The sequence below is a fragment of the Colletotrichum godetiae genome, assembly GCF_030913485.1.
Source record: "Colletotrichum godetiae strain CBS 193.32 chromosome Unknown BDP55scaffold_37, whole genome shotgun sequence".
Classification (NCBI taxonomy): Eukaryota; Fungi; Ascomycota; class Sordariomycetes; order Glomerellales; family Glomerellaceae; genus Colletotrichum; species Colletotrichum godetiae.
This window is the reverse complement of record NW_026851285.1, coordinates 92,906-119,835: the sequence shown is the minus strand read 5'-3', so window position 1 is coordinate 119,835 and position 26,930 is coordinate 92,906. Positions and strand designations below refer to the sequence as shown.

Sequence of the window (26,930 nt, the reverse complement as noted above, 5' to 3'; positions counted from 1 at the left end):
GCTCTTCAACGGAGAACTCTTCGGTATCTTGACACAGCTTCCCTCATGCCCGAAAAATGCTGACCGAACATTGTCATCTGACGGAACCGGGTTCCCAACCTGGCAGAGACGGGAGGGCCAGACGGGAAGGGCAAACCTCCAGATCAAGCTGGAGCTCACGCAACGCCAGGGCCCCAGAAGGGCCCAGAGGGGAAGAGGGGTGTGGGTCTCTGACCCGCCGACAGACCCAATCACAGCACGTCGTTTCTGGCGCTGGAGACTTGGAGGCCAGGGTTGCCCGTTGCGGCAGTCCGCAGCATGGTGCGCCGATTCCGCAGTGTGGGGTATTACTTCCAGACCCTGCAAGGTAGCAACCGCCGGCCATTCTCGATGCGAGAGTCATCCAATCTGTCGACCGGTCACGCCTCTTCTCGAGACAGCTTCAACAGCTGCCCAACCCGCCCTCGCAACATACTCGGTGGTCTCCCTCAAAATCGCTCATATACCCAACCCCCTTTCAGGAGCTTCCCATCCCAGACAGCTTCCCTCTTTCGCTCCTCTCGAGACCTCCATCTTTGCGACTAGATCCAAGTTTACGAAAGTTTTTTTCCCTCTTCTTTCGTTTCCACCACTCACTCGTATGGAATTTACGGCATGGTGTCCATCGCATTGCGGCATGCCGGTAGACGATGCGGATTGACATCAGCCCCCAGGAGGGCATCGCTGCCCGCACCCGGGAGGCTGCGTGAGAACGGCGTCTCGCCATCGCCATGGCGTTCAATGAGCAGTTCCACTTGGAGACCTGTCTCCGTCCTAGACGAGTTGCGTCCCTTTCCCGACCCCCACTGTACTTCCTCCTGTCACATGCTAACGAGCTCCCGCTAGATGGGTCGTGAGAGAGGCCCGCCCGATCAGCTTGCGCCAGCTCATGGTCTTTGGCCGCTCCCTTACCGAATCACGACTCTTGAGCTCTGCCAACTATGTTCGAACTGAGCTGCCGACTCGGTAGGGTGCCTCCATGTGCCCCTGCTTTCATACCTCAGAGAAGTCACAGACTGACACTCGCAACAGAATAGCACATCGCATCCGAGACATGCAACAACTGCCCTACGTCGTAGTCACGAATCCTCACATCAAAGAAGTCTACGAATTATACAACAATGCATTCGACACCTTTCGCAAGATCAAGGAGATCAAGACCCTAGAGGACAATGAGAAATTCTGCCAAATCATTAGCGGGATGCTCAAGGCGCACCTCACCGTCATACCAAAGCTCTCCATGGGCATCTTGGAAAGCAGAGGCAGCATGGACGCCAAGGACCTCGACAAATTCATGAATACTGTTTTGCGATCTGTAAGTGCTCTTGCTCCCATGGTGTACACACACACACACACGCCTGCGGACACACGTAGACCTAACTTTGAACGTCAAAACAGAGAATATCTAGAAGGGTCATCGCAGAGCAGCACCTCGCCCTCACAGAAACCTACCACTCCCCCTGGTTCTCCCCCGGCGCAAAGCTCTCCGAGTCCGAGTTCATCGGCGAGGTCTTCATAAAGTGCATCGCAAAGGACGTCATCGAGCGCTGCACCCGCGCCGTCCAGAGCCTCGCCCGCTCCACCTACGGCCACGACGTACAGGTCCCCGAGATCAAGGTCGAAGGCCACCTCGAGTCCAGCTTCCCCTACATCCTCAGCCACCTCGAGTACATCATCGGTGAGCTCCTCCGCAACTCCGTCCAGGCCGTCATAGAGCGACGGCAGCGGAGCAGCAAGGACAGCAACCACAAAACCAAAGACGCAGACGATAAACCCCCACCGCCCATCGAAGTCACCATCTGCGAGGCGCAGCAGCACGTCATCATCCGTATCTCAGACCAAGGAGGCGGCATTCCGCGCGAGGAACTCCCTTACCTCTGGTCCTTCTCAAAGGGCCCCCAAAGCCAACGCCGCCTCGAGAACCTAGGCCGCGTGCCCAAGTTGGCCGCCACCATGCAGGAACTCCACGTCTCAGACGAACTGGGCCGCGCCGACATGAAGACTCCCAATAATCACAGCCATAGCCACAGCCACACCCACGGCAACTCCCTCGCCTCCATGACGAGCCGGCCGCCCGATCTGCGGCTGGGCATGGGCCTGCCCCTGAGCCGGGTCTACGCCGAGTACTGGGCGGGCAGCCTCGAGCTGCACAGCCTCGAGGGTTACGGCGTAGACGCGTTTCTTCAAATATCCAAGCTGGGCAACAAGAACGAGCAGTTGACGACCAGGGCCACGATGGATGCAGTATAAGTGTTAGAAACGATCTCTCAAGACATGGATGCAAAGGCGGCGCAAATGTAACGATACCAACTGGCGAAACACAATAGGGCTTCTTTTGGGGGGGAACAGGAGCACATAAACACACACATTCACACAGGTAGCACTTTGTTACAGACACACATGAAACAATTGGGATTATAAGGTAGACGCCTTTCTCATTAATTTTGGTATCATGAAAAGGTGAGCTGGATTACATCGTGACTAAGAAACAGGGGGGGATAACTAAACGGGAAAAAGGGGGTAACAGGTTCATGGAAAGAAGAGAGCTCCCAATGTAACGTCCATCTCATACCGTACCCAGAGGGCATGCTTTGTTTTTTTTCTTCCTATTGTTCGACTGGTAGTGAGGACTTGATGCTCGTACAGGCGAACGAGTCGTGCTCATTCTGACGAGCTAGAAGCTAGCATATCCATGATGACGCGTCAAAAAGACGATATTGCAGTGGGTTGGTGCTCTCGATCCCCGAATAGAAGAAATAAAAAAAGGTAAAAGTGTCGAGAATCCAGCAAGCACCAATTGCCCAGGAATAAACCGCTCAAAAATGGAGGGGAAACCCTCACGTTCGAATGCCCTTAGCGGCGACCGTGGCTGCGGACGGCGCTTCCCTGCATCTGCTCCAGTTCGGTCTCCAACTGCTTGATCTGGGCATGGGTCTGCTCGAGATCCTTGTTGAGGCGGTCGCGCTCGGCAATGAGCTTCTGCTCCCACTGGCGGAAACGCTGCTCCTCGATCTTGACCTGCTCGGTGAAACGCTTGCGAAGCGCCTCCTCCTCCTCCTTGAACTTGGGGTTGTCGAGCTTCCTGGGGCGGGCCTCGCCAAACTTGCGGGTCTCCATTTGCTGGGCGCGGTAGGCCTCGTAGTGAAGCTCCTCGGTGGTGTGGATGAGGTCGAGCATGTGGGTGCGGATGAGAATCGACCGCAGCTTCTTGAAGTCGCAATGGTCTTCGTTCTCGACCTCGGCAACACCCCAAGAGTACTGGCGACCCTTGACGATGCGTCCGTCACCAGTCTTGACGTCCTTCTCGGAACCGATCACGGCGAAGGGCATGGCAGCCATCAAGCTGCGGGCGTGCTGAGCAGCGGGCTCGTCGTCCTCCTCGACGGGGGGCTGGTAGATCTTGATGCTCTGGGCCTCGATGACGGCGCGAATCTGTAGCACCCAATGGTCAGTCTGTTTGCTCTCTACAAACAAGTCGATTGAAACTTACGCGAGCCTTGAACTTAGCCAGGTCCGCAGGGCTAAGGGTATCAGCCTTGGCGATGACCGGGATCAGGTTCACTCTCGAGCAGAGTCTCTTCATAACCTCGATGTCGAGGGGCTTCAGGGTGTGGCCGGTCGGGCGAATGAAGTACAAGCAGGTGTGGACACGGAGGTCGATCTTGTCCTGACGGCGAGGCTGCTGCTCCTGGAGCATGTAGGACTCGTGCTGGTCGTCGAGGAACTCGATGATAGGCATCCAGGAGTCGCGGTTGTTGACATAGTCGCCGAAGCCGGGGGTATCGATAACGGTCAAGCGGACTGTAAGCCGTGTTAATCGTATGATCCACATAACGAGAATTGGCAAGCACAAGCCATACCCTTGAAGAACTTCTCCTCCAACTCAGCCTTGGTGATCTCGATCTCGACGGTCTTGTCGACCTGCTTCTGGTGACGACGCTTGTGGTCGGCATAGTTCTTGATGGTCGTGGAGAACAGGGTGTTAATGAAGGTGGTCTTTCCGAGGCCAGATTCACCAGCAACCTAGTGATTTTGTCAGTATTCTCCGCAACGACGCATCATCATGTGTTCCGTCACACGAGAATGAACATACCATAATAGTGAAGGCAGCACCTCGCTTGGCGACAATCTTGTGTCGCTGGTTAGGGAGGTTGGCGATACCAATCGGTGAAGCGCTCTCGGCGGCGGCGGGGGCCATTTTGGGCGGTATTGACGATTGAACGACTCTAAACTCGAGATTTGATGCCTGTGAGAGGGTCGTTGGCCGCAAGAATCGCAATTGAACGCGCGACTGTTTCCGTGATGTGGTTGCGGTGTGGGCGTGTTGACGGTTGAGTTGGGGAGGTTTGAGCTTGTGCTTCAGGGGAATCAAAAGGTGCCACCTCCAAATTTCCCTTTCGGCCTTCTGGGGTTGGGTGGTGCACACTCATTGGGCCAGTCGCAGGGGACTAATTAGGACCCCCTTTTCCTGCCAATCATTCCCCTCTCTCCCCCTGGCACTTTCACCAACAGTTTGTCTAGCCCGGAGGAGAATAGACCGCGGAAATTAGGATGAATGATTCCCCGACCCCGCCAAAAAGTTGCAGAGCGCGCCTTCAATCGATAAGAAAATCTTTGGGTTGGAGAGAATTTCTGTAGCTTCAAGGTGAGGGAATGGGTGCCAATTGACAATGAAGACCGATTTTAAGGTAGGTCTTGCAAGATTTTCCCGTAATCCGCATGCGATTCTAATCGAGGCTTCAATTCCTAGTTTTCCAATTTGCTCGGCACGGTATACTGCCAGGGCAACCTGCTCTTCGGCCCAGATGGCACCCATTTGTTCTCGCCCGTGGGGAACAGGGTTACTGTCTTCGACCTGGTGAAGTATGTCTAGCCCCGACAGTCGGCGCAATTCGAATATTCCCAAGCTAATCTTTTGTCAGTAACAAATCACATACACTCCCCTTTGCGCACCGAAAAAACATCTCGCGAATCGGCCTCACTCCTCGAGGAAACTTGCTGCTATCCATTGACGAAGATGGCCAGGCCATTCTGACCAACGTCCTTCGCCGAATCCCCATCTATCGATTTTCATTCCGCTCTTCTGTCACCGCCCTCTCCTTCTCGCCCTCCGGACGCCATTTCGTCGTCGGTCTGGGCCGTAAGATCGAGGTCTGGCATGTGCCGTCCACGCCAGATGCGAACGCCGAAGGGGAACTCGAGTTCGCTCCGTTTGTGAAGCACCACACCCACACACAACATTTTGACGAGGTGCGCAGCATCGAGTGGTCCAGCGACTCGCGATTCTTCCTCAGTACCTCCAAAGACTTGACCGCGAGAATATGGAGTTTGGATCGTGAGGAGGGTTTCGTACCGACGGTACTTTCGGGACACAAGCAGGCAGTAGTGGGGGCCTGGTTTTCAGAAGACCAGGAAACCATTTACACCGTCAGCAAGGATGGTGCTGTGTTCGACTGGAAGTACGTCGGAAAGCCGGTTCAGGATGAAGACGAGATGGTGGACGAGGACGAGGACGACATGCGCTGGAGGATTGTCGACCGACACTACTTCATGCAGAACAGTGCGCATGTCCGATGCGCGACCTTCCACCCCGAGTCCAACCTTCTCGTCGCCGGTTTCTCCAACGGAACATTTGGTCTCTACGAAATGCCCGACTTCAACATGATCCACACCCTCAACATCTCCCAAAACGATATCGACTTTGTGACGATCAACAAGAGCGGAGAGTGGCTAGCCTTTGGCGCATCGAAGCTTGGGCAACTCTTGGTGTGGGAGTGGCAATCCGAGTCATACATCCTGAAGCAGCAGGGCCACTTTGACTCCATGAACAACTTGGTCTATTCTCCAGACGGTCAACGCATTGTCACCATCGCCGACGACGGCAAGATCAAGGTTTGGGATACTGAATCAGGTTTCTGCATCGTGACCTTCACAGAGCACACGAGTGGTGTTACGGCCTGCGAGTTCTCAAAGAAGGGCAACGTTCTCTTCACATCCAGTCTGGACGGCTCCGTAAGAGCCTGGGATCTCATCAGATACAGAAACTTCCGCACATTCACAGCGCCAACGAGGCTGTCATGGTCATGTATGGCCGTTGACCCTAGCGGCGAGGTCGTCGCAGCTGGATCTCTGGATTCTTTTGACATCCATATTTGGTCGGTTCAAACGGGACAGCTTCTGGATCAGCTCACCGGTCACGAGGGTCCCGTGTCGGCCCTGGCCTTCACACCAAACGGCAACTCCCTGATCAGTGGTAGCTGGGACCGTACCGCAAGAATTTGGTCCATCTTCAACAGAACGCAAACGAGCGAGCCTCTGCAGCTGCAGGCCGATATCCTCGATATCGCTGTGCGCCCTGATTCTCTGCAACTGGCGATCTCGACTTTAGATGGCCAGCTGTCTTTCTGGTCTGTCACAGATGCCGAGCAGGTATCTGGGCTGGACGGCCGTCGCGACGTTTCTGGTGGACGCAAGCTCACTGACCGGAGGACAGCCGCCAATGTGGCGGGCACAAAGAGCTTCAACACCATTCGATACAGCACAGACGGAAGCTGCTTGCTTGCCGGTGGCAACAGCAAGTACATCTGCCTGTACTCTGTTCACACAATGGTTCTCCTGAAGAAGTACACAGTCAGTGTCAACCTGTCTCTGTCCGGAACGCAAGAGTTCCTCAACAGCAAGCTCCTCACTGAGGCCGGCCCCGGCGGTCTGATCGACGACCAGGGCGAGGCCTCAGACCCCGAGAACAGGAGAGATGATTCGCTGCCGGGCTCCAAGCGCGGCGACCCTTCCGCGAGGAAGAGGATGCCAGAGGTCCGCGTCTCGGGCGTGGCATTCACGCCCACCGGCACAGCCTTCTGCGCCGCCACCACGGAAGGCCTGCTCATCTACAGCCTCGACAACCTCATGCAGTTCGACCCCTTTGATCTCAATATGGAAATCACCCCCGCGTCCACGCTCGCCGTCCTGGAGAACGAAAAGGACTACCTCAAGGCTTTGGTCATGGCCTTCCGCCTCAACGAAGCCGGCCTCATCAAGCGTGTCTTCCTCTCAATACCGCACACGGACATCGCCCTGGTCGTCCAGGACATGCCCATCGTCTACGTTCCCAGGTTACTGCGCTTTGTCGCGGCCCAGACGGAGGAGACGCCGCATATTGAGTTCTGCCTGCTCTGGGTCAAGGCGCTCGTGGACAAGCACGGCGCCTGGCTCACGCAGCACAGGGGCAAGGTGGATGTCGAGCTGAGAATCGTGGCGAGAGCCGTCTCGAGGATGCGCGACGAGATCAGGAGGCTCGCGGACGATAACGTGTACATGGTGGACTACCTTTTGGGTCAGGCTAGCAATGAAAATGAGGCGACGAGCGGTGTAAAAATGCTAGACTTGGCCGCATTCGACGCCCCCGCTAAGACTTTGGCGATTGGCGACGCGGAGGAGGGCCAGAGTGATTCCGACGGAGATGAGTGGATTGGGCTAGAATAAAATCATAGATGTTATTACAAATGTATACCCCCCGTTTTGTCAAGCTGCCATAATTTTTGCTACTGTTGCACTCTTGTCATCGCCATTTTATCCTTCTAGAGCCTCGATGCCTTCCTACCGCCGTCGGCTAGTCAATCGCGAGCAGGAACATCCTGCGAATAGGGTTAGTTCCTTAGGTGTACACCATAGGTATGGTCAATATTGTCGGCTTACCTTCCACGCCTCTTCAAAGCCCGCTGAGCGAACCCATCTCGTCTCATCATGCTCTGTACTGTCCAACAACATGTAGGTGAGGTTGAGCCACTGGTCATCTTTGATCTTGATCCAAGGTTTGTCGCCGTACTTTGATGAAAGTTCCTGGCAAATCCCAATGGCCCTGACCACCTTGATGGTATGGCCGTCATCTACAATCTCATGAAATCTTGGAAGGAGATCTGCAGAGCTAGTCAGCCACTATTCTGAGTGCTTCGAATAAGGCATCTTACCAGTCGGCTTGGAGACCAAGCTCTTGCCCTCATCCTTGTCCTTTGGCCTATACGACTTGACATCCTCCAGACGGAGCGGCGGACATCCGCGCGCCGCGTACTGCACCAGGTCCATCCGAATCTTGTACTCCAGCATGCGCACCTTGTTTTCCGTCGATATCCACGGCTTGGAGTTGAAGCTGAGGAAGATGGGCGCCGCGTTCGTGTGGTGTCTATTTCACGATATCAGCCTCTTTTGTCGTTGTCGCTGCCAGCCTTCACAAAATTGAAAACTGAAAAAAAGGAAGATCAACTCACATCAAGAAGAAATCCCACTTTGGCTCCTTACCCGGCCGAAGAGCCGCGCCGCCAGCAACATGAAATGCATTATGAAACATCTCGGCCGTCCTCTCATCCAACTCCTCGGGACGAACCTTGACCTTACTCGCGATCCGCAGCATCTCCTCCGGCGCTCGCTTCAGGACCCCGTCAAAGATCTTGTTCGCATCCTTCATCTCAGCAGCTTTAGCAAGCTTCTGGTCCCGACGAATCTCGTCAACAAGATCCGAAATCAGCGGCATCGGACCACCAGCCGCCGCCGCACGCTTCTCCGTCTCATTGAAAAAGTCCTTGAGCTGGTTGTTGTGTACCGCAGCCTGCGCCAGCCCCTCGGCGACGATGGCGGGCTGCTCCCACTCGACGCCGTACATGAGCTGGATGATGGGGTGCAAGAAGCCGGAGAACATGCGCTGGAACATGTCGTCGGCGCGCTCGTCGCCCTTGAAGAGGTGCTCGTTCAGCGCCGTCTCCCAGCCCCCGAGCCTCTCGATCTCGCGCTGGAAGAAGAGGAGGAAGTCTGGGTAGTGCTTCTCCTTACCGAGGTACCCTTTGGCGCGGTCCCAGTCGTGCAGCTCATCTGCGACGGAGTCGCGCGGGGTCTGGGCTGGGCGCTGGTAGTTTGCGTTTTCCTTGTAAGCCATCTGGATGGCGTCCGGGCCAGCGCCGGTGCCGAAGAGGGCTAGGACTTGGTGGGGGATCTGGAATGATGTTAGTGGCTGGCTATGCTGTGATCCGAGTATTGGAGAGCTTACGTGGTTGTGGAAGCCTTCTTGGTTGAAGAAGACATGATGTTTCTGTGCAATATTAGCATCCGGCTGACTCTGATGTAAGAAGCGACTTGTCCATACCTCGAGATCCTCTTGGAGCAACTCAGACACCTTACTTGCGGTAGCATCTTTCTGCTCAAATTTCCACAATCCCGTGTTCGTCGCCGGAACTTTGACCTTGTATGCTGTCGCCATGTTGATAGCTCTGGCCTGGTTGTATGGGAAGATGGGGGTTCTGAGATATGTGACTTGTTTTGAGATTCTCTTGGGAACCGCGGGTGACAATCTCATTTTACTTAGAGATAAGCATCGCCATGACATCGTGGGAACGGTAAAGGCCGTGACTGAACCTTAATATGTATCAAAGACAGGGGGGATCGAACCTATGCAAGACCCCCGGGACCATACGCCCGCTTACAAATGAGGCACACGCGAAAGGGCGAGCGCGAGTGGTAAAGAAACGGAGCTGTTCCCATAGGATGGCTAGATTCGGGTAAGTCGGAGTGGTTCCCGCGCGGCGACCCTGCGAGGGGGTCTGTGGTGCACATCACCTAAACTCTACACAGCCAATTCCCCAGACTTTTGACGTCATCGCAGCGTTGGGGGAGGATTGGGTTTGGATGCCACCCACCACTTTCGTCTGACAATTAAAGACTGAATAACTAATAACGGTGCAACGGAGTAGTTTTCAGGTGGTGCTAGTAGTCGGGTATACATCAGACAAAACCCAACTTTTGCCGAAAGACAAGGACGGACCGGAGAGTTGTAGACAGATACCTCCGACACTGTCCGCCGAAATCCCCGCTGTTCCATGGTCTTCGGTCGCCGTGATCTACCGGCCCGGGGAGGTCGTTGGCCGAGACCCGAGCCCTGTCTGCAATGAAATGCAAGTCTGCATGTACTTCGCACAGGATCCAGAAAGACAACATGGAATCCAGATCCGTTCGATTCGCAGGCTGAGAAATCCAAAAGCCCATTCGCTGTCGCTAGGGTTGTGTTAGTAATACGACTGAAGTAGTGGGTGGACCTTCTCATACCTGAGAGAGGGTGGGTGCGCCTTCGGTCTTGAGGCTTGAACGCGAAAGGCGATGAAATCGGAGGACGATACGATGTCCACGGCCACACGCGAAGACTCAAGCATAGTAATGTGTACCATAAGGCTTAGCCGAACGAGGTGCTTGATGTCCCCGGCCTTCAGTCACCGCCAGTGAGCAGGATATCTCAGTCAGATGTTACGGGATAACAACACCCCACCATCGTAGACATGAAAATGAACACATCGACAAGAGCCAGGCCAAGCTGCCGGTGAAGACAGTAGGCACCTTCTATTTTCATTTTTCGTCGGCACCCGGGTGTCTTCTCTAAGGAACAGGACTTTGTCGAGATTGGCCTCATGGCCAGGTCTTAGTCTTGCTTACGCCCGCAGATAGGCAGGCTCGCAGGCAAAGGCTACCTACCTTACCCAAGGTATCTTAGGCAGGTATCTTGTATCTTGCGCAAGAACATGCCCAGGAAACTCGGCTTGAGACGTCGTGATCAAGCTCCACAATACTTGATGAACCCTTCCGCCCGTTTGACCTCGGAAAGTGCTGCAGGCGATCTCAAGCCAAAGTTCCTAGAAAAGAGCAAGGGGCCGATGAGGCAGTCCCTGCCACGAAACTTAAGCTTAAATAACCACCCGTATTATCGTCCATTACAAGACTCATCTAGCTGTCTTCAACTTCATCCGAGCTATCCACTTGCACTGCCGCATTCTGCATTTTGCGCTTGACAATGCTATCAAAGTCACCGTCAGAAGGATTGCGAAGGCATGCTCACGATGGCGATCATTCCCCGACCAGGTGCAAGCCTTCGTCCAGCGCTCGGCAGGCTCCTAAATGACTGAACAACGACAGCCTTCTCGTCTGACATCTGGCTTGCCTCATCCTCCCCGCCGCAGCCTCGATGGTGAAGGATTCTGCCAGGACTGACATCTGTATCCAAGCTTCACAGGCAATACATATAGCCAGAAGTCAATCATTGGGCGAAGAATACCTGCCGTGAGCTACTGCAGCAGGCTCTCCAGTCTAGTCATACGGAGTTATAGGTGGCGTGTCGGATCAAGAGATAGAAGCCTGCAGACAGCGGCTGAGGTCAAGTTCCTCTGAGCTGATGAGGCCTCTCCTGGAGGCCGTCAGGACATTCTGATGCTTCCCCCTGATATTCTTTCCCCCATCCTCCTACTTCAGACTGTTGAAGATATCGCGGCCTTTCTTGCTCTTTCCTCATCACTCATAGAGGCCACTCCGGGCGTGTGAAAATTCTCCCCATCGATGCGTCGCTCAAGCCTCTTCATTTTCTCTTGGTTGGTGGTTTTAGCGCGGTGCTGGAGCCCCTATGGAAGCTCGAGGCTGATAGTACGCGATGACGCTCCGTCTCCGTCTGCTTTTCTGAGGAGAGCCTTCCCCTCCGGTATGTCGTACACCTTCACGAAACCCATGATGACCGAGCCTCGTGTTCTGACTTCAGCAGCGATTGTCATAGGTGATTATGTGTATATAGATGGCGGCGAGGTATCACAACTGTATAACGGGAAAAATGGGACGGCCGCCAACCACCCGTCGTGGGCAGGTAAGATTGAAGTCTCTCTGGAATTTGGATGAAGACAGGCCATTAACGTTAACTTCTCTCTAGTCAACTCGACACTCTCCATCAGTCTCAAGCGCTCATGGACCAACTCTAGCATCACGATGACTTCCACTCCCAAAAAAGGGGCCACGTTCAATAAGCAGGCTATGTGGCGCGACCCATCCTCAAATGCGTTCTATGTCTGGGGCGGCATGATGTCCTATACCGGCATCCCCCCGCCAAACGAGATATGGCGCTTCGAAGTGGACGGGAACGGTGGCGGGACCTGGTCGCAAATCACACCAACGAGCGTCGTCGCTTTCACCCAGCTTGTGCGCTCTGCAGAGGCCTCTTTCACCCAGAGCAAGGACGTAGGATATTACTTTGGCGGGTATGCGAACCGACTATCTGATACCTCCGTCTCTGGTAAAAACATCGCCATTCCCGGACTAGTATCTTACAACATGACTTCCGGAGAGATTAAAAATACGTCAACAACTGGGTTCGGCCAGTACGGAACCATGATAGAGGGTTCAGCACAGTTTGTGCCGTTTGGATCCAGCGGACTGCTGCTCTTCTTAGGTGGAGGCGAGTCGCAAATGTTCTTGTCAGGGTACAAGGAATTGGACTTTAACAAGGTCACCTTGTACAATCCCAGCAGTCAGTAAACTACCTTGGCGGCGCGTCTCTCAACAAGGCACTGACACTTACTCAGCCGACAAGTGGTATACTCAACAAACCGCAGGCGCCAGACCGATAAGACGAGGAAAGTTTTGTGTTGTGGGTGCTTCCAGCACCAATAACACGTACGAGATGTAGGAGAAACGTATTTCATCATCTCGCTTGATCTTCATAAGCGGTAGAAACTAATGCTAGTACGTTACTCAGCTTCTTTTACGGCGGCCGCAGCTGGAGCACAGATCAAACCTTTGGCGAGGTCTACGTCCTAAGCTTGCCTGGGTTCGTATTCTTCAAGGCGACCGGCTCGTCGATCCGTCGGGCGGACCACACCTGCGTCGTCGTGGCCGGCGGAGGCCGCCAGATGCTCTCCATTGGCGGAACAGACGCGTCCTTAGGTTTCCCTAATTCGCTGACAGACCCAGACCCATGGAGTCTCGGGCTGGGCATCTTTGACATGACGGAGATGGTTTGGTTGGACCGGTACGATTCTCAGGCGCAGCCGTACGAGTCGCCAGACCTAGTCAAGCAGTGGTATGCACAGGGGGGACTCGATTCCGTCGCTTGGGCGAGTGAAGAGGTCAGACCCTTGTTTTCTGAGCGTAAGTGAGCGTGACGTCGTATCAGACTGTGCGTGTGTAAGGGCGAGATACTCACCAAACAACAGTTGCGCCCAACTCGACATCAGACCCCTCTCCCACTGGACGATCCAGTACGAGCAGCGCAACTTCGACAGCGCAAGGTTCTGAGTCATCCAAGCCGCCTGTTGGTACCATCGTAGGTGCCACCGTTGGCGGTTTTGCAGGCCTCGTTCTCGTCATCTGCCTCGCAGTGTTCTTCCTGAAAAGGAAAAGACGATACCAGGCAACACCGCAGCAGGAGGCCGGCGGCACACCCCCAGGATCCCAGAAGCCCGACGAGGGGTACATAGGACGTAAGAGGCCGGCCGGGATCAACACGCTCCATGAGGAACATACCGATCACTTCAACCCCGTCGAGTTACCCGCAGAACACGGCGCTGCGGAGCTTAGCTCCGCGCATGGCATACATGAACTTGGGCAGACAGTAGCGAGACCTTCCTTATCGGGGCAGGACAGAGGCACACCGGCAAACGAAAAGCTGAGGTCATCGGAGAAGGTCAATATCTCTCAGCCGCAGACATGAACAATAAGGTCACAGAGTGTAGTAATAGGGACAAGTATAGTGGTATAACAAACGAAAACTTTTTGGATTCAGAAGTCCCTCCCTCTTCCTCTATGAGGGGGACTCGATCATGGTATCACCAGGTTTTGTCTAATATTAAGAAAGTTCATCATCATGCGCGTGTGTGTTGGGGTGTGTTGTGTTGTCGTCGTCGTCGTCGGTGGTCATCAATCTAAGCCTTGCGCTTCTTGTTGGGGGTGGTCTCGGCGTCGCCCATCTCCTCATCCTCATCCTCCTCATCGTCGGACTCAAATTCGCAATCGGACAGCTCGCCGGCCTCCTGGGCTTGGGCTATCATTGAGAGTAAGTCTCCATCTTGTCCTTCAGCAGCGACGGCACCGTCGCGGAGGAACTTACTAAAGTAGTGGAGCGCCTCGGGCCACAGGTCGGTGGCGATGGCGACGGCGACGTCGTCGCCGTCGGGGAAGATCTCGAGCTCGAACTCGGTCTCGTCCTCGTCGCCCTCCTCCTCGGCCTCCTCGCCGGCCTTCTTGCCGGCCTTGCGGTCCTCAAACTCCTTGACCTCCTTGGCGAGGGCGGCCTTGCTCTCCTCGGCGGAGATGCGCTTGCCGACGTAGCCGAAGAAGGAGAAGAAGGAGACGCCACCCATGGCGGTCTCCTCGACCTTCTTGCGGAGGGCCTCAGCCTCGGGGGTGAGCTTGCCGGGGGTGATGGGGCCCTGGTCCCAGACCTTCTTGGCGGCGGAGAGGAGGCCCTCGGTCAGGTCCTTGCCGGCCTTCCACTTGATGTCGACGGGCTCGGAAACGAGGCCGGTGTAGGTGGCGGAGTGGCGGTACCAAAAGGTCTTTTCGACGACCGAGTCCTCAAAGTACTCGTTCTCGTTGAACTCGAAGCGGATGGTCAGCGAGCGGGGGTCGCCGCCGGAGCTGTTCTCAATCTCGGGGCGGGAGACGGAGATGTTCTTGAGGGAGGAGAGGAGCAGGGCGGCGTCGGAGGGCTGGATGTGCTCGTCGACCTCGGGGGGCGACTGCTCAAAGACGAGGGCCCAGAAGTTGGGGATCTTGGAGACGATGGCGGCGCGCTTCTCGTACAGAGGCTTGGAGAGCTCGTACTGCTTGCGGACTGGGCAGGGGCGTTAGCTGAAATAGAAAAAGGTAAAAGGGAAAAAGAAAGACGAGAAAAGAAGATGATGAATTTTGCAGGATGTGAGGGTTTTGCGCAAGATGGAATCAAAACATACCGATCTCGTTCTCAACGATCTCGAACTCGTGCTCGAGATCAGCGAGCTGCTCGTAGGTGACACCGGTCTCAACCATTTCAGTCATTTTGGCGGTGTTGTGTGTGTGTGTGTATTTATGTGGAAGGGTAAAGGATATGTGATGGAGTGTGAGAAGGAGTGAGTGAAAACGTCAAAAGGAAGAAATCTCGAGAAGGGTGCTGTGAGATTTTTCAACTTTCTTTCGTGGCGGGGTAGTGATTAAAAAAAAAAAAGTTGGCGGGGTTGTTAATTAGCCTGAGTCGCAAAGGATTTGTTCAGAAGCAAGTAAAAGTAAGTGGAGGAGGGGTGGGCGGCACAAGGGGCAACAATGTCTTAAGTACTAAAGGTAAGGTATTCAAGGTATGAACCTGGGCAGCTTATCAAATCTATGGCAAGGTACCTTAGGTAGGTACATGTACGAATACTCTGCTATTGTTTATTTGTTTTCCTCTGCTTGGATGGGTGAAATTTTCTGTTTAAAAAGGGACCTGTGGTTCTGAATACGTGGGGGAAGAGGAGCAAGGGGAGGGGTGAATGGGTCACAGCAGAGGAGCAGAGGCGCCGTGACGCCAGTTTGGCCCAGGAACAAACAGAAAAGGGAGAGAGAAAGGAGACGGGAGGAAAAAAATGAAGAAAATTTTCAAACAGGTCGCCTGCATCTCTCTCGTCACCTTTGTGCTTGTTTGGGTTTCCTGTGTGTTGCCTGTGACGCCAGCTCTCAAGGATGGAGGACAAAAGCTGCAGTCTTTACTGGCTGTTGCGCACTTGGGCGGCGGTGACTGATGTCATTGGATCGTGTCCCCACGTCCCTGTTGATCTCGAACTTTTTGGAACTCCCAGACGCATCCAATTGGCGCCAGGCGGAGGATTTTTGGCGGATCCATTGGACCAGAACTGCACTTCGTTTACAAGGGTGATTTTTTTATTTTATTTTTTCGTTTGCTGTCGGTCCTTGAATCTTTGGGATCCAAACTCAATTGGGAATGTGTATAAAGAGTATCGCCAAGAATACAACTCAAGCGTGCCTTGAACGTGCTTACCGCTAACAGAAACCACATCATACCACATGTGTCTCTCACGCAGTATCTTCATGGCATCGCGTTAAGCTTCCGCTCAAACGCTGAAGATAAAGAAAAAAAAATTCAGACCCAATGGGAGGGTCCTCCAGTCGAAGCCCGAGCAGCCGTGCCTGGACCCCTAGCGGGGTCTCATCCGCAATGGAACCTCTCTGAACAACCATCTTCCATGAAGCTTCACCTCATCAACGAAAATTCTGAATAGACTGGGAGAAAACAATAACAACCCCTCCCCCCACTCATATGGCAATTTCGAGCTGGCTGCTTCTAGATCGTCAATTTTTTTTCCTTCACCACTACCCACATTCTGCTTTCGTGTCACCGCTCACCCACGCTAAAAGGCGGCAACTGCCCGTGTATCCGCTACCGTAACTGGGAAACCGCTGTCAAGCCCAAATGGTTATTTCATGCATTCTCATTGTCCAATATTGTTAGCCGCGCTATGGAGTGTTCCGTTGCTCATTGCTCGCACTTTCTCCTTTTTTTCTTCTTCTTCTTCTTCTTCTTCTTCTTCTTCTTCTTCTCTGTTCTCTCATGACAAACAGTGATCCACTGAGGGGTCCGATATTCGTTACCGCCCCTCGCTGCCATCGTCTTGTCCCGCCGAGGTCAAATTACAATGCTAAGGGCCTGCGTCGATGGCGCTCTATAACCTGGGTGTGAAAATTGACCACCGCGTGTCTGTGTACTATTCGTCTCTCTGTTTACCCTTGAGGAGACTCTTACTCGTTCGGCCCTTCATGTCTGAGGCGTCTGCTACCTTTTAGTCAGTCCCAGGAAGAGAAAAAAAAAAAAAGAAGAACGCTCATTGCGAGTGCCTTGAATACATGCCAAGTTCATGTTAAGAGCAAGCGTCCGCCCTTCCGCCATTCGAATCACTGCTCAGGGAGTCAAGCAGCAGCAGCAGCATAACAGTTGCTTTGGGAATCGGGAGGAACATGGCAGGAACTATAAAGTCCATCTCCTTTCGCCCAGATAAATCAAGACCGGCATCATCCCGCACAGTAAAACGGCATAACCAAAGGACCCCATCCCAACCGACGGAATGTCACCGTAGCCGAAAAGGAAAAAACTCTACCATCTCTTACTCTCACTGGCATCATCCTAGCAAAAAACCCCCAAACGGTTGCTAGGAGACAGACGACCAGTTTCAAGGTCTGAGCCTCCAAGAGTCCGAGAGAAATCTGAGATTGCCCCCATCGTACCTTGAGTCTTTTTTGACTGGAGTTCACACGCGAGGGGTCCTCTCTCCCCTGGCTCACGTCCACGATCACGCGCAAGTGGGCGACAGAATAGCTTTCCGCTCACCGCATCCATACTCCCTTGGCATCATCATTATCACTGTGATGACTAAACTACTTACCTAGTATCTCGACAACGTTTTTGAAAATAACATAATGTAGCATATGACTAATAAAAATTTTCCTTTTGAAGGGAGAGTGGTGGCTGAGGTGATAGTGGTGGAAAAGGCTGCTTGGTAGGTAGGATGTATGACCGGAGACTATTCCGTCACGGACTTGTCGAGGTATGGGACTAGATAGACACTTGCGAAAACGAGGAATCACTGGAAGCTTCGGATACACAGCTATCACGTCCCACTAACGAGCGCGGAGCCCTTCCCCCGCGTGCCCGCCTAGCCCGGTATGTTCGCGGAAGAAAGCGGATACACATCACCGACCACCGGCTCCGACAAGGGCCCACATGGTCCCGGACGACCGGACGATGACGCTCCCCGGGCGGTGCAGAACTCAGATAGCACACCTACCGCCTGTCAACTTGTCAGCTGCGGGAGTCCGTGCTCGGAATGGGTATACGTGGTCCGTGAATGACGACAGGTGGTATAAGTCCAATACGCCTCCGGATTCTACCGGCCATTCGCTGATAGGTAGCATGTCTCTACCTTGGCCTTCAAACATCTAGATATCAGCTCACCATCACAGCCCAGATCATCGTAGAAATTAGTCAAGTACGTCTTTCGGGTGCATATAATAGTGCCGTGTCATCGTCTTGATTGACCAACAAGTTGACTATTATTGCTTGCGCAGTCCCAGTTTTGACCCCTTTGGTGTGTTTTGTTCTGTCTTTCGTGACCATACAACTCCTCTTAAATGCAGCGCTATCGCTCCCTTCCTTGCTTGAAACCCACAGCCTTGCCGGCCCTGGTGCTCTCCCGTTCCTATGACAAAAACAACGCTTTGATACTCCCATGAATCATCAGATCGTATGACTTTTTGTCGTAGTTGCGTAGAGAAGAGATCCAGAAACGGCCCTATGACCACTTGTGTTTTGCACATCGCCGGGGGTATATCCAATACAAAAATCAAACGCAAATATGACCATTTCAACATCTTCCTCATGTTCTCTTCTTGCTCTCAGGCAGTGGTCTACCACGTGATATGGGTAACACGAGACCGCATGTCTGGCATGCCGGTGATGATGCCACGGGTGCCGACCTGGAGGTTGGCAAACCTAGCCCTCAGGTCAAAGTCCACCGCCCGGACCATGACGCGCTTGTCTTCAGGGACAGACCGCTTCGATTTGATCAGTCCGGGAATCGCACTATCCCTTCGAGCATCCCAACGGGCATTGCCGCCGGGTCCCAGCGGGATATCCTCGCCAAAGTCCACTGATCCGTGTCTTCCGTTGGCGCCGGCTTGAGAGACACGCGCTTCGGGAGACGGTGAAGACAGAAGCTCCTCCTCCTCAATCGTTGCAACCCATTGCCCGATTCGCGCTGTGAGCTCGCTGTCCCACATGCCTTCCCGCCGCGCGCTGCTTCTTAAAAGCTGGATGGCCTGTCGCCTGATAACGGGATGTCTGCACTTGGTGGCAACCACAAATAAGGGCGGGACAATACCCAAATCGGCGCTGAAGCTGGGCTTGATGTGGAAAGTATTGTACTCGTGGCCGCCAAAGATATCCGGGGTATGATTGTGACGGTGAGTACACTGCGAGGGATCGGGACACCTCTTGGCTGCCGCTCGTCTCTCTTCATCGCCCACCACTTCAGAAGCAAGATCGACAATGGCCTTGAAATGAGGCTGGAAAACGTCAAATTGTGACTCGCTGTCGCTGTATGTCATGAGAAACAAAATCTGGCTCATGATTTGGAACATCTTGAGGACTGCGATGCCGGCCTTCTCTTGATGGCTGACGCCGGGTGCTGTGCGGGATTCGAGGAGGTACTCAAATGCTTCAGACCAACCGTCTAGTTGCCCTTTGAAGCTCATTCCATACTGCTTCAATGACTTGGGCAGAATACCCATAGGACCGTTCGCGCCTGTTGATTTTTGATACGTGAACAAGGTTTCGGTAAAGCGAAGCATCTTCTCGAGAAGCTTGTCCCAAGCGATGCGTGCCTCCATCAGGTTGAAGAACTGTTCTGGCATCGAGGATGAGCTCATGGATGACGGTGAGCTGCCGGCGTCCGAAGGGGGTGACTGGGGGAGCTCGGGAGTTTGGGGCGTAAGCCGAATCACGTAAGGCTCGGGGAAGTGGAATGCCATGTCGTAGGACTTGGCTTGGATGGCCAGCCTTGTGAACATTTTGACCAGTTCTTCCTCAACAGGCTCCTCGGAGAGAGGGACGAATGATTTCCTTCGCTCGGCCCGCAGCTTCTCCAGTAGGCTGAGGCCAGTCTGGATTTGTCGAATTGCTTGGCGATGGTCCCCGACGAACGAGTCGAAGCAAGCCAACAGCACACTTGCCATGAGCAGAGTTCGATGCGATTTCTGGTCACGGTGGAGCTGGACGAGTGCGTTGATGGCCTCTGAGTACTGCTTGATTGCTACTTCCCAATGTCGATATGCGCCATCCATGGGGTTCATGACATCGGATGGCGAGCCCGGCGGGGACTCGCAAGATTGTTCCAGGGTCTTGTACAGAGCCCCAAGAGCGACCACAGCGTGACGGATGGCGTTCTCGGCGTGGCATTCCTGTAAGACTGTCTGTGTCCAGAAGACGGAATCGAAATAACCAGATAATTCGTTTGCTGTGTGAGTGCGGAACAACTGGAAATAGAGGCCTTCTTGAGGTGAGAGTTGTAAGTTGCCCGCCGGGCGGTACATGGTAATGGCCGAAGGGCCGTCATTGGGGGTTTGTGGGGGAGTCAATCGGCGTTGAATCTTCTGAACTCTCCTAGGAGGTAAGTCGATGGCTCGCGCGGGAGCAGCGTTGGTTGGAGCGGCGGCCAAGAGAGGCTTTGGGGCAATGGCGAGAACCTCGTGAGGTCTAGCGCTACGGCTGGGAGGAGGATATCCGGTGCAAATCTTCTTGGAGCGTACACACTGCGAGCAGGAGGGTCGTTTTTCGTCGCACTTGATGCGCCGTTGTCTATGATGAGCATGTTAGACTCTGGCCCACGAACACGGGTGCAGCAGAGTGCGTCACGTACTTGCAGTTATTGCATCCTGTCTTGACTTTTGGTTTACTGGTTCTGGCCCTCTTGGGCTTCGCTTGGGAGTCCTCGGAGGCGGGACTGGTCGATGTGACCGAATTCGCATCGGCGCCGTTGTAGGACGACATCGTCGCTGTGTAGAGTTGAGGTGAAATCTAAGGCCGAAGAGATGTCGCACATGCATTCATCGCCATGCACTCTTTGTCGCGTACGGTATGTCTGCCCCTAGATCCCAACAAAAGTGTTGCTGACGACGGTAAAGTTGAGACGCTGAACTTCTACCAAAAAAAAAAGTCTGGCCGGAATGCAGGGGATTCGGAGCTCTTTAGGGTAGAGGGGGACCGGGGCGCGGAGATAGTAACTAAGGCAAGCTAAGGGTCGGCGCGATGACGGGTGGTCTGTGAACTCGGCGGTTAGACAGGGTAAGCCTAGTGTAGAATCGACCAGGACGGGGAACAGGTCCGGCGGAGGGGCGATCTGCTGAGGGACGGGGTCTATCCCTCGGTTCGAGCTCTAGGCTCTCGCACTTACATGACTAAAGTGGTTGTTAAAGGCGCCAAGAAGAAAAGAGTCCAAGTCGAAGGGGGGGCAGACTGCAGTACTTTGTAAAAGTAGGTAGAGGAGGGTGAGGTGGGAGAAGCAAAGATCAGGTGAGAAGATTCAGGAGGAGAGCCACAACGGTTATTGTTTAGACCTCTCTTTGAATGTCGATCAAAAGCAAAGAAGGGCAATGACGAGTAGTTGTGTCTCGACTGGGGGTGATATAATAGTTTGCTTTCTCGGCTTGCTGATCAGATGCGCAATGACAGGGTGTTTGGGCAGCTTCAGCCTTTCACAGCGGAAAGGAGTTTGGGGGCCGCGAGTCACGGGCGACGGAGGATAGAGTAATATAGGGCTGGCAGATGGCGTGTGGGCGCGGACCTGGGCATCCGTAGCTAGTGTTGTGACGCTACAAGCCACTAGATGTGAATGGAGCAACAGATCAGTAGCTTGGACCACAGGGACCAGGGGAGAGGGGGATCCGAGTAAGTAGGGGAGGCCGAGATCCACGGTGGGAGGGGGGGGTGGGGGGGCTTGGAGGAGGCCTGGAGGAATAGACTAGAAAGAGAGGAAGAAAAAAAGCCAAGCAATGAGACAAGTCGCGATGTGGAGGCCTGTGAAGCTAGAGGTGGCTTGCGACGAACAGCAGACGCAGACCCGGACCGGGATCCTGTTCGATGGTGGTGTGGTGTCGTGCCGTGGTGATGGGCGGAGAGGAGACGCTGACGGTTTATAGGTAGGCACTGGCGGAGGGAATATGTTGCTGCGCTGTGCTGCACTGCATGCAGGACCTCCGACGCCGATTTGGCATGTACCGGAGGGAGGGAGGGAGTGCTGACGTGGGGACAGTTATCAGATTCCAGGTTGGTGAGGGCGAGGCAACGGTTATAGGTGAAAATCTGGCGATGCTGTGATGGTGGTGATGGTGTAGGTCAGTGGTGTCGAGGTAATATCGATGTATCCGTATCCGAAGATGTCAGGCTTGAAATCTGATGACGGGCATACCCAAAAGAAGCAGGGATGGATATCGAAAGCCAGCAGGACGGTAAGAAGAGATGATCAGTGATCACTCGGTTGAAGCAGAACTAGGTCTGGGTCCAGACCAGGCAGGGCGAGTGGGCTAGGACGAGAAGAAAGCAATTGTGCAGCAGATGCAGCAGAGAGATCAGAAAACACAGGTGCCGAAGAATAATCAGTCGAGACCTGAGCAACGGAAACGACCAAAATCCAGGCTTGGCCAAGAGCAGAAGAAGAAGAAGGGAGGATGAGGAGAACTCTGGGCTTTGGACTGGGGGGGGAGAAGTAGGCGAGAGATGAGCGAATGAGGTTGGGTTAACGGGGTTGGGAGTGGGGGATCGGAGTTGGCTAGTCCCTGGCTCTAGCTGAGGAAGGGAAAAGAAAAGTTATCCGCAGATGGTGGGGTGGAGGAGAGAGGTGAAAGGTGAGAGAGTGGAGGAAGAAGAAAAAGACGGAGAAGAAGCAGAAGAAGCAGAAGAAGAAGACGAAGAGAGGCTTGGACCAGGTATCCACGGCATTGGAATCGTTACTGTTTTCCCACCTCAGTTGTGTGTATCCGAACAAAGTATTAGACATAGTACTCTGTCAGGTAAGTGGGAGAGCGAGACACAGAGAGAGAAATAGACAAGGGGGAGTACGACTACCAGCACGAAGCAAACATTGTACAAGCAACATTTGAACCACCCCTCCAGGGCAGGCGAGACAAGGCGTCTGGGCAGCCGCACCTGTTGCCTGTGTACAATACCTTACGCTTGTACCGCTCGGTATTTCGAACCAGAGTCAGTAAGGCTCGCCATGATGAATCAGATGTTTATTGATATCTGCTATCCATACTCCATACTCAAGGTGAAGCAGGTGAGCAGACGAGGTGGCAGGACATTTACTGTTCGGGGCAACAAGCACCAGATGTTGTCCATCTACCTTGTATGCTTGAGTACCCGGCAAGGATATCTGACTGACAGCGCAGGAATTCTGTTTTGCTGAACGAGAGATGCGCATAAGAAAAAGAAGTCAACGTTTCACAAGCATGGCTCTTCTTGTCTGTCGTACTCCGTACTTCGTGCACGGTATGGAATTAGGAATACCTACATCCTGGATGCAACACGGAGGACCTTCCCTGCCTTTCCCTCGTCCATACTTGTTGGCCCGTTGTGCTGTCTCCTTCAGATCAAAGAGATGAGAAGATGGAATGACTGCTGGGTGTTCGGAGTACGTACCGAGGTACTTGATGGCGTCGGCGAAGTACATGCGAGACAGGGGTCGAGTACCTGGCCCGGTCGTGTTAGTCGTCGGCTCGTCGAGGAACTTGCCCCAATTGGTAACTGGGGCTTTCTGCTCTCGTCCTTGTACCCTGCTGCTTTGTGAGTGACGGTCTGAAGAACCGTTCGAGGTACCCTACACTGATCTCAAGAGTCTTGACTTTTGAGCCCTTTCAGCGAAGCGAAACGAAACGGGGGAGACGGGGCATAAAAAATAAAATAAAAAAGCAAAGACGGCTATCTGATGGACTGATACAGCGTAGAAGGAGGGGATTCGGCAGTTGCTCTTGAGTGATACTTCGTTCGAAATGCAGAAAGAAGGAAAAGAGTCAAAGTGAGGTGGACAATATTGGCAAGTCACCTTCAACATGCCCGGGTATGCCTGTCGACGTCCGTTCATCGCACACCTCCAGTAACCTCTTTCTCTCCAGATCTCCATCTTCTCATCCCCACTCCTTCCCTCTTCCGACCTTTCTCGGATGTTGGACGTAACCTCCACGTCTTTCATCTCGTTATTCATTCCCATCCCAACCCCCTCAACTCCGACGGGGTTTATTATCGTCACTACCATACAGATATCCCTCCCGCACATGTTTAGTCTCGGCGAAGCCTTCCACCATGCTTCTATACCCCTTGAATGATGACACCAACGACGTATTAGTCCACCTGCATTACGGATACAAAGTTGTTGTTTCTTTGTGGCTGTGCTGTTTGTTTCGCTTCTGTTGGTCTTGGTGGTGGGCGGCTAAGCCCTGCAGGCGAACAGGCAGGTCATCATCGCCATCGCCAATTCGCAGATTTGCTCTCATCCACTTGACCAGTCACCAACCAGTGAACCACGAGCCCACCACCAGGATCCATGAGCACGAGAGAGAACGGTAAGTGGAGCAAGGAGAGAGCATGGATGATGGGAGGGATCGCAGTCACGGTGGATTCCCCGCGACGACACGTGCTCACCTGTAGATTGGTTGGACAAGGCACCCCTTTCGCACTGGACCATTGGATGGCTACCTTACCTTGGTATAGCTTGAAGGGCCGCAGTCCTCGTTCCATTGCTCTACAGACTACCGGTACACTAGCCGGCCCACGTCTCGATGCAGTCACCATGCTGTTTCCCTGTGTTGACGGCGCCCGCCGCTACCAATAGAAACGGCGGCTCCGCTTGGAAGAGGCATTGGGACCTCTGGAGGTTGCCGTTTCGGCATCAACGACTACACCGACGCCGGGCCGGCGAGCTTACCAAGCGGGTCCTAAAATACCTTGTATTATGGAAGCAGTTGACTGGCAGATAAGTGCAATTGTACAGGGTGGTACCAATAACAATGCGTCTCTCTCAGTCAGTCCCGTCCGTTTAGAATCACGAGGAAGAGAGGCCAACGAGTAAGACGGGGAGGGAACCAGACTACCAGAGCCAAGTGATACAGTCTCAGAGACTCCTCACCCAAGATGGATGATTGCTGCTACTTTCATGTGCCTCTCATGTAAGTAATGCATCTGTCTGTATCAAGCCAGACGACGGGACCCAACAGTGGCAATTACCTCCACGCCTGCGCCTCTTTCCCCTTTACCCCCGCGAGTCAACAACGACGCACTTACACGCCCCGGACTCTAGGAGGAAACAGTACCGTTGAAAGCAAGCAAATTCGCAGTACCCTGAGGATCCCGAATGACACCCTCGACAGCAAGCTCCTTCACCCTCGCAAACACCTCATCCGGGGTAGCCAAACCCTCCTCTTTGCCCCTCAGGTACGCAATCAGGCCCGTGACGTGCGGGACAGCCTGCGAGGTACCCGAGTACACCGTCGTGCTGTTGTCGAGCCCGAGTGAGCGCACCTCGACGCCCGGCGCAAACACCTCGACCAGGCTGCCAAAGTTGGAAAAGGACGCCCGGGTCCGGTTCCAGTCCGCGGCCGCGACCGTGAAGGCGCGCTCCGCCCGCGCGGGCGAGCGCCGGCTGGCGTCCTGGTTTAGGTTGCCGGCCGATACGACGGTCGGGACACCCAAGTCGTAGGCTGCGTTGACCGCCTCGTCGAGGGCGGAGGCTGTTGTGCTTACTGGGAACCCTGCAGCAGCAAACCGGGGGAGGTTGTGTGTTAGTCCAGGGGTCCTGTGGTTTTTATTTTTTTCTCTTTCGGCGGGCGCAATACCCAACATCGGCCGACAACTGGATTTGGGGGGTTCTTACCGAGACTCATGCTGATGACGGACTTGGCAAGGCGACCGGGGGTGTCTGTGATGTTGTTGACGGCCCAATTGTAGCCGTCGAGGACCGTTGCGACGCTGCCAGTGCCCTGTGCTCGAAGGTTAGACTTCTTATCCTAAGACTCTCAGGTAAGGTAGTGTTGATCAACTGTTGATCATGAAGCCACATGTTGAAAGCCATTGCATTCTCCTTTTCTTCAAATGTCGAGGGAAGGGAGAGGATGCCACTTACAAAACCAGCAAGGACCTTGACATCCACAACCGTCGCCTTCTTCGCGACCCCATACGTCTGAGACCCGACCGTACCAGCAACGTGCGTGCCGTGCCCGCCAAAGTCGTCAAACTCCTCGTCGGGCTGTGAACTGTATCCCTTGACAGCGTGGCCCGCGAAGTCAGGGTGGTAGACCTGCACGCCGGTGTCGAGGATATACGCAAAGGAGCCCTCGCCCGCAGAATCGTCGTAGGTATAAGGTTGACCGTCAGACGAACCAGTCAGTTGATTGAGCGACGAGAGACTAGCTAGACCCCACGTCGCGGCATCTTGCGTGACGAGGGCGTCAATCTCCACGAGGCGGTTGGGCTCGACCGAGAGCACGGCGCCGTCGACGTCGCCGCTGATGATCTCGGCGATGGTGACCTCGTCAAAGGAGCCCGCGTAGGCGTTGAAGGCGCCGATGGAAAAGGCCTTGTCGATGCCTGTTGTGTCGCGCCGGCTTGGACTGCGGCTGTGCACGGAGGCGGCGCGGGAGAGGTGGGACTCGACTTGGGACCGGGCGAGGCCCGGTTTTAGGGACACGATGTATTCGCCCGGGATGATGCCGTCCGGGGTGACGGAGGCCGGTGCGGGAGCGGCTAGGGCCCGGAGGCCGAGCGTTAGGAGGACTGCGGTTGCGCTGATGAAGGACATTGTTCACTGGCGATGCTGGCAATCAACATCAACATCTGCGCTTTCTCTACTATTTTCTCTGCTCTTTATACTTGTACTAAATCACAATCATGGCATTGGTTCATCCTTCCTAACTATTCCATCATCGTGTACGCTCAAGAGCCAAGACGAACGCTTGTGGGTTTATCTGACTTTGAACTTCTCAAAAACGAAGGTCAAGACGGCGATGCAACGTCGCCCGTACCTCGTAGATGCGTGAGCAAGGCATGGGCAGCATAGGAGGCGGGCATGTTTCCCAATGAGGCATGTTGTAGCTGGGCTCGCCATTGAACGATGCTATTGCGCTGCCCAGGTGAAGATTTCTGCTTATCTCGTAGGGATCTCGTGGGGTGGGGGAGCGTTGGTAAAAGCATTGGCATCGTTGGCGATTCAGCACTATGCATCATCACTCATGTGTACTTGGGCCTGATGTTCCAAGGTACAAATTACTGCCGTCGTCTGTAACACCCCGGACTGTCACGGCCGGAATGAGAACCACCCGCTCTCGATACAAAATGTGAGGATAAGAGAGACAAGACAATCACGGGATGAAGAGGCGGTCTCTCTTGGCATGCAAGAGCGCGCTGCTAGCTGCATTTGTCCGTCGCCGTTCCTCGTATCGCCAACGGGCAGCAGCACCAGTCGAACAGGCGCAGAAGTAGGAGCCCGAAGCATTTGTCAGTTGAAAGTTGCGGGAAAACCCTGACCTAGAGAGCATGAGCCGGCATGATGACCGGA

The 26,930-nt window shown here is 54.1% G+C and overlaps 8 protein-coding genes across 8 annotated transcripts; 3 read left to right on the top strand and 5 right to left on the bottom strand.

Annotated features, from left to right (window-relative positions):
* Positions 1 to 492: 492 nt before the first annotated feature.
* BDP55DRAFT_246078 (branched-chain alpha-ketoacid dehydrogenase) lies at positions 493 to 2,570 on the top strand. Its single transcript, XM_060566244.1, has 4 exons — positions 493 to 800; positions 865 to 984; positions 1,051 to 1,333; positions 1,417 to 2,570. Exons 1-4 carry the CDS (start codon positions 634 to 636, stop codon positions 2,266 to 2,268), a joined length of 1,422 nt encoding a protein of 473 aa, XP_060426533.1. The 5' UTR covers positions 493 to 633; the 3' UTR covers positions 2,269 to 2,570.
* BDP55DRAFT_246057 (septin) lies at positions 2,570 to 4,343 on the bottom strand. The gene is made up of 4 exons (XM_060566243.1): positions 4,112 to 4,343; positions 3,879 to 4,041; positions 3,509 to 3,819; positions 2,570 to 3,450 (listed from the first exon to the last, which is right to left on the bottom strand). The coding sequence occupies exons 1-4, from the start codon at positions 4,214 to 4,216 to the stop codon at positions 2,872 to 2,874; spliced, it is 1,158 nt and encodes a 385-aa protein (XP_060426532.1). The 5' UTR covers positions 4,217 to 4,343; the 3' UTR covers positions 2,570 to 2,871.
* Positions 4,344 to 4,688: 345 nt separating this feature from the next.
* BDP55DRAFT_731289 (WD40-repeat-containing domain protein) lies at positions 4,689 to 7,500 on the top strand (the record flags this gene model as incomplete). The annotated part of the gene is made up of 3 exons (XM_060579797.1): positions 4,689 to 4,706; positions 4,769 to 4,881; positions 4,941 to 7,500. The coding sequence occupies 3 exons, from the start codon at positions 4,689 to 4,691 to the stop codon at positions 7,498 to 7,500; spliced, it is 2,691 nt and encodes an 896-aa protein (XP_060426531.1).
* On the bottom strand, positions 7,489 to 9,563 carry BDP55DRAFT_672618 (HypA protein). The gene is made up of 6 exons (XM_060575546.1): positions 9,152 to 9,563; positions 9,056 to 9,097; positions 8,283 to 9,001; positions 7,986 to 8,197; positions 7,714 to 7,934; positions 7,489 to 7,652 (listed from the first exon to the last, which is right to left on the bottom strand). The coding sequence occupies exons 1-6, from the start codon at positions 9,389 to 9,391 to the stop codon at positions 7,632 to 7,634; spliced, it is 1,455 nt and encodes a 484-aa protein (XP_060426530.1). The 5' UTR covers positions 9,392 to 9,563; the 3' UTR covers positions 7,489 to 7,631.
* A 1,549-nt stretch (positions 9,564 to 11,112) lies between these two features.
* BDP55DRAFT_246007 (uncharacterized protein) lies at positions 11,113 to 13,625 on the top strand. Its single transcript, XM_060566242.1, has 6 exons — positions 11,113 to 11,521; positions 11,582 to 11,680; positions 11,744 to 12,337; positions 12,393 to 12,492; positions 12,566 to 12,957; positions 13,023 to 13,625. The coding sequence occupies exons 1-6, from the start codon at positions 11,383 to 11,385 to the stop codon at positions 13,517 to 13,519; spliced, it is 1,821 nt and encodes a 606-aa protein (XP_060426529.1). The 5' UTR covers positions 11,113 to 11,382; the 3' UTR covers positions 13,520 to 13,625.
* Positions 13,626 to 13,730: 105 nt separating this feature from the next.
* Positions 13,731 to 14,835, bottom strand: BDP55DRAFT_558234 (nucleosome assembly protein; the record flags this gene model as incomplete). The annotated part of the gene is made up of 3 exons (XM_060569779.1): positions 13,731 to 13,849; positions 13,916 to 14,641; positions 14,760 to 14,835. The coding sequence occupies 3 exons, from the start codon at positions 14,833 to 14,835 to the stop codon at positions 13,731 to 13,733; spliced, it is 921 nt and encodes a 306-aa protein (XP_060426528.1).
* Positions 14,836 to 18,237: 3,402 nt separating this feature from the next.
* Positions 18,238 to 20,377, bottom strand: BDP55DRAFT_558183 (uncharacterized protein; the record flags this gene model as incomplete). Its single annotated transcript, XM_060569776.1, has 2 exons — positions 18,238 to 20,185; positions 20,247 to 20,377. 2 exons carry the CDS (start codon positions 20,375 to 20,377, stop codon positions 18,238 to 18,240), a joined length of 2,079 nt encoding a protein of 692 aa, XP_060426527.1.
* A 4,296-nt stretch (positions 20,378 to 24,673) lies between these two features.
* On the bottom strand, positions 24,674 to 26,174 carry BDP55DRAFT_634791 (peptidase S8/S53 domain-containing protein; the record flags this gene model as incomplete). The annotated part of the gene is made up of 3 exons (XM_060572711.1): positions 24,674 to 25,119; positions 25,251 to 25,383; positions 25,500 to 26,174. 3 exons carry the CDS (start codon positions 26,172 to 26,174, stop codon positions 24,674 to 24,676), a joined length of 1,254 nt encoding a protein of 417 aa, XP_060426526.1.
* Between the last annotated feature and the right edge of the window lie 756 nt (positions 26,175 to 26,930).

Coding starts and splice junctions, on each gene's coding strand:
- BDP55DRAFT_246078 (XM_060566244.1), top strand. CDS start 634: ATGGTGTCCATCGCATTGCGGCATGCCGGTAGACGATGCGGATTGACA. Junction 985..1,050: donor CGAACTGAGCTGCCGACTCG/GTAGGGTGCCTC, acceptor CACTCGCAACAG/AATAGCACATCGCATCCGAG. Junction 1,334..1,416: donor TGAATACTGTTTTGCGATCT/GTAAGTGCTCTT, acceptor ACGTCAAAACAG/AGAATATCTAGAAGGGTCAT.
- BDP55DRAFT_246057 (XM_060566243.1), bottom strand. CDS start 4,216: ATGGCCCCCGCCGCCGCCGAGAGCGCTTCACCGATTGGTATCGCCAAC. Junction 3,820..3,878: donor GGAGGAGAAGTTCTTCAAGG/GTATGGCTTGTG, acceptor CACGGCTTACAG/TCCGCTTGACCGTTATCGAT. Junction 3,451..3,508: donor TGGCTAAGTTCAAGGCTCGC/GTAAGTTTCAAT, acceptor TGGGTGCTACAG/ATTCGCGCCGTCATCGAGGC.
- BDP55DRAFT_672618 (XM_060575546.1), bottom strand. CDS start 9,391: ATGTCATGGCGATGCTTATCTCTAAGTAAAATGAGATTGTCACCCGCG. Junction 9,098..9,151: donor TGCTCCAAGAGGATCTCGAG/GTATGGACAAGT, acceptor AATATTGCACAG/AAACATCATGTCTTCTTCAA. Junction 8,198..8,282: donor AAGTGGGATTTCTTCTTGAT/GTGAGTTGATCT, acceptor ATCGTGAAATAG/ACACCACACGAACGCGGCGC.
- BDP55DRAFT_246007 (XM_060566242.1), top strand. CDS start 11,383: ATGCGTCGCTCAAGCCTCTTCATTTTCTCTTGGTTGGTGGTTTTAGCG. Junction 11,522..11,581: donor GAGGAGAGCCTTCCCCTCCG/GTATGTCGTACA, acceptor TGACTTCAGCAG/CGATTGTCATAGGTGATTAT. Junction 12,958..13,022: donor CAGACCCTTGTTTTCTGAGC/GTAAGTGAGCGT, acceptor ACCAAACAACAG/TTGCGCCCAACTCGACATCA.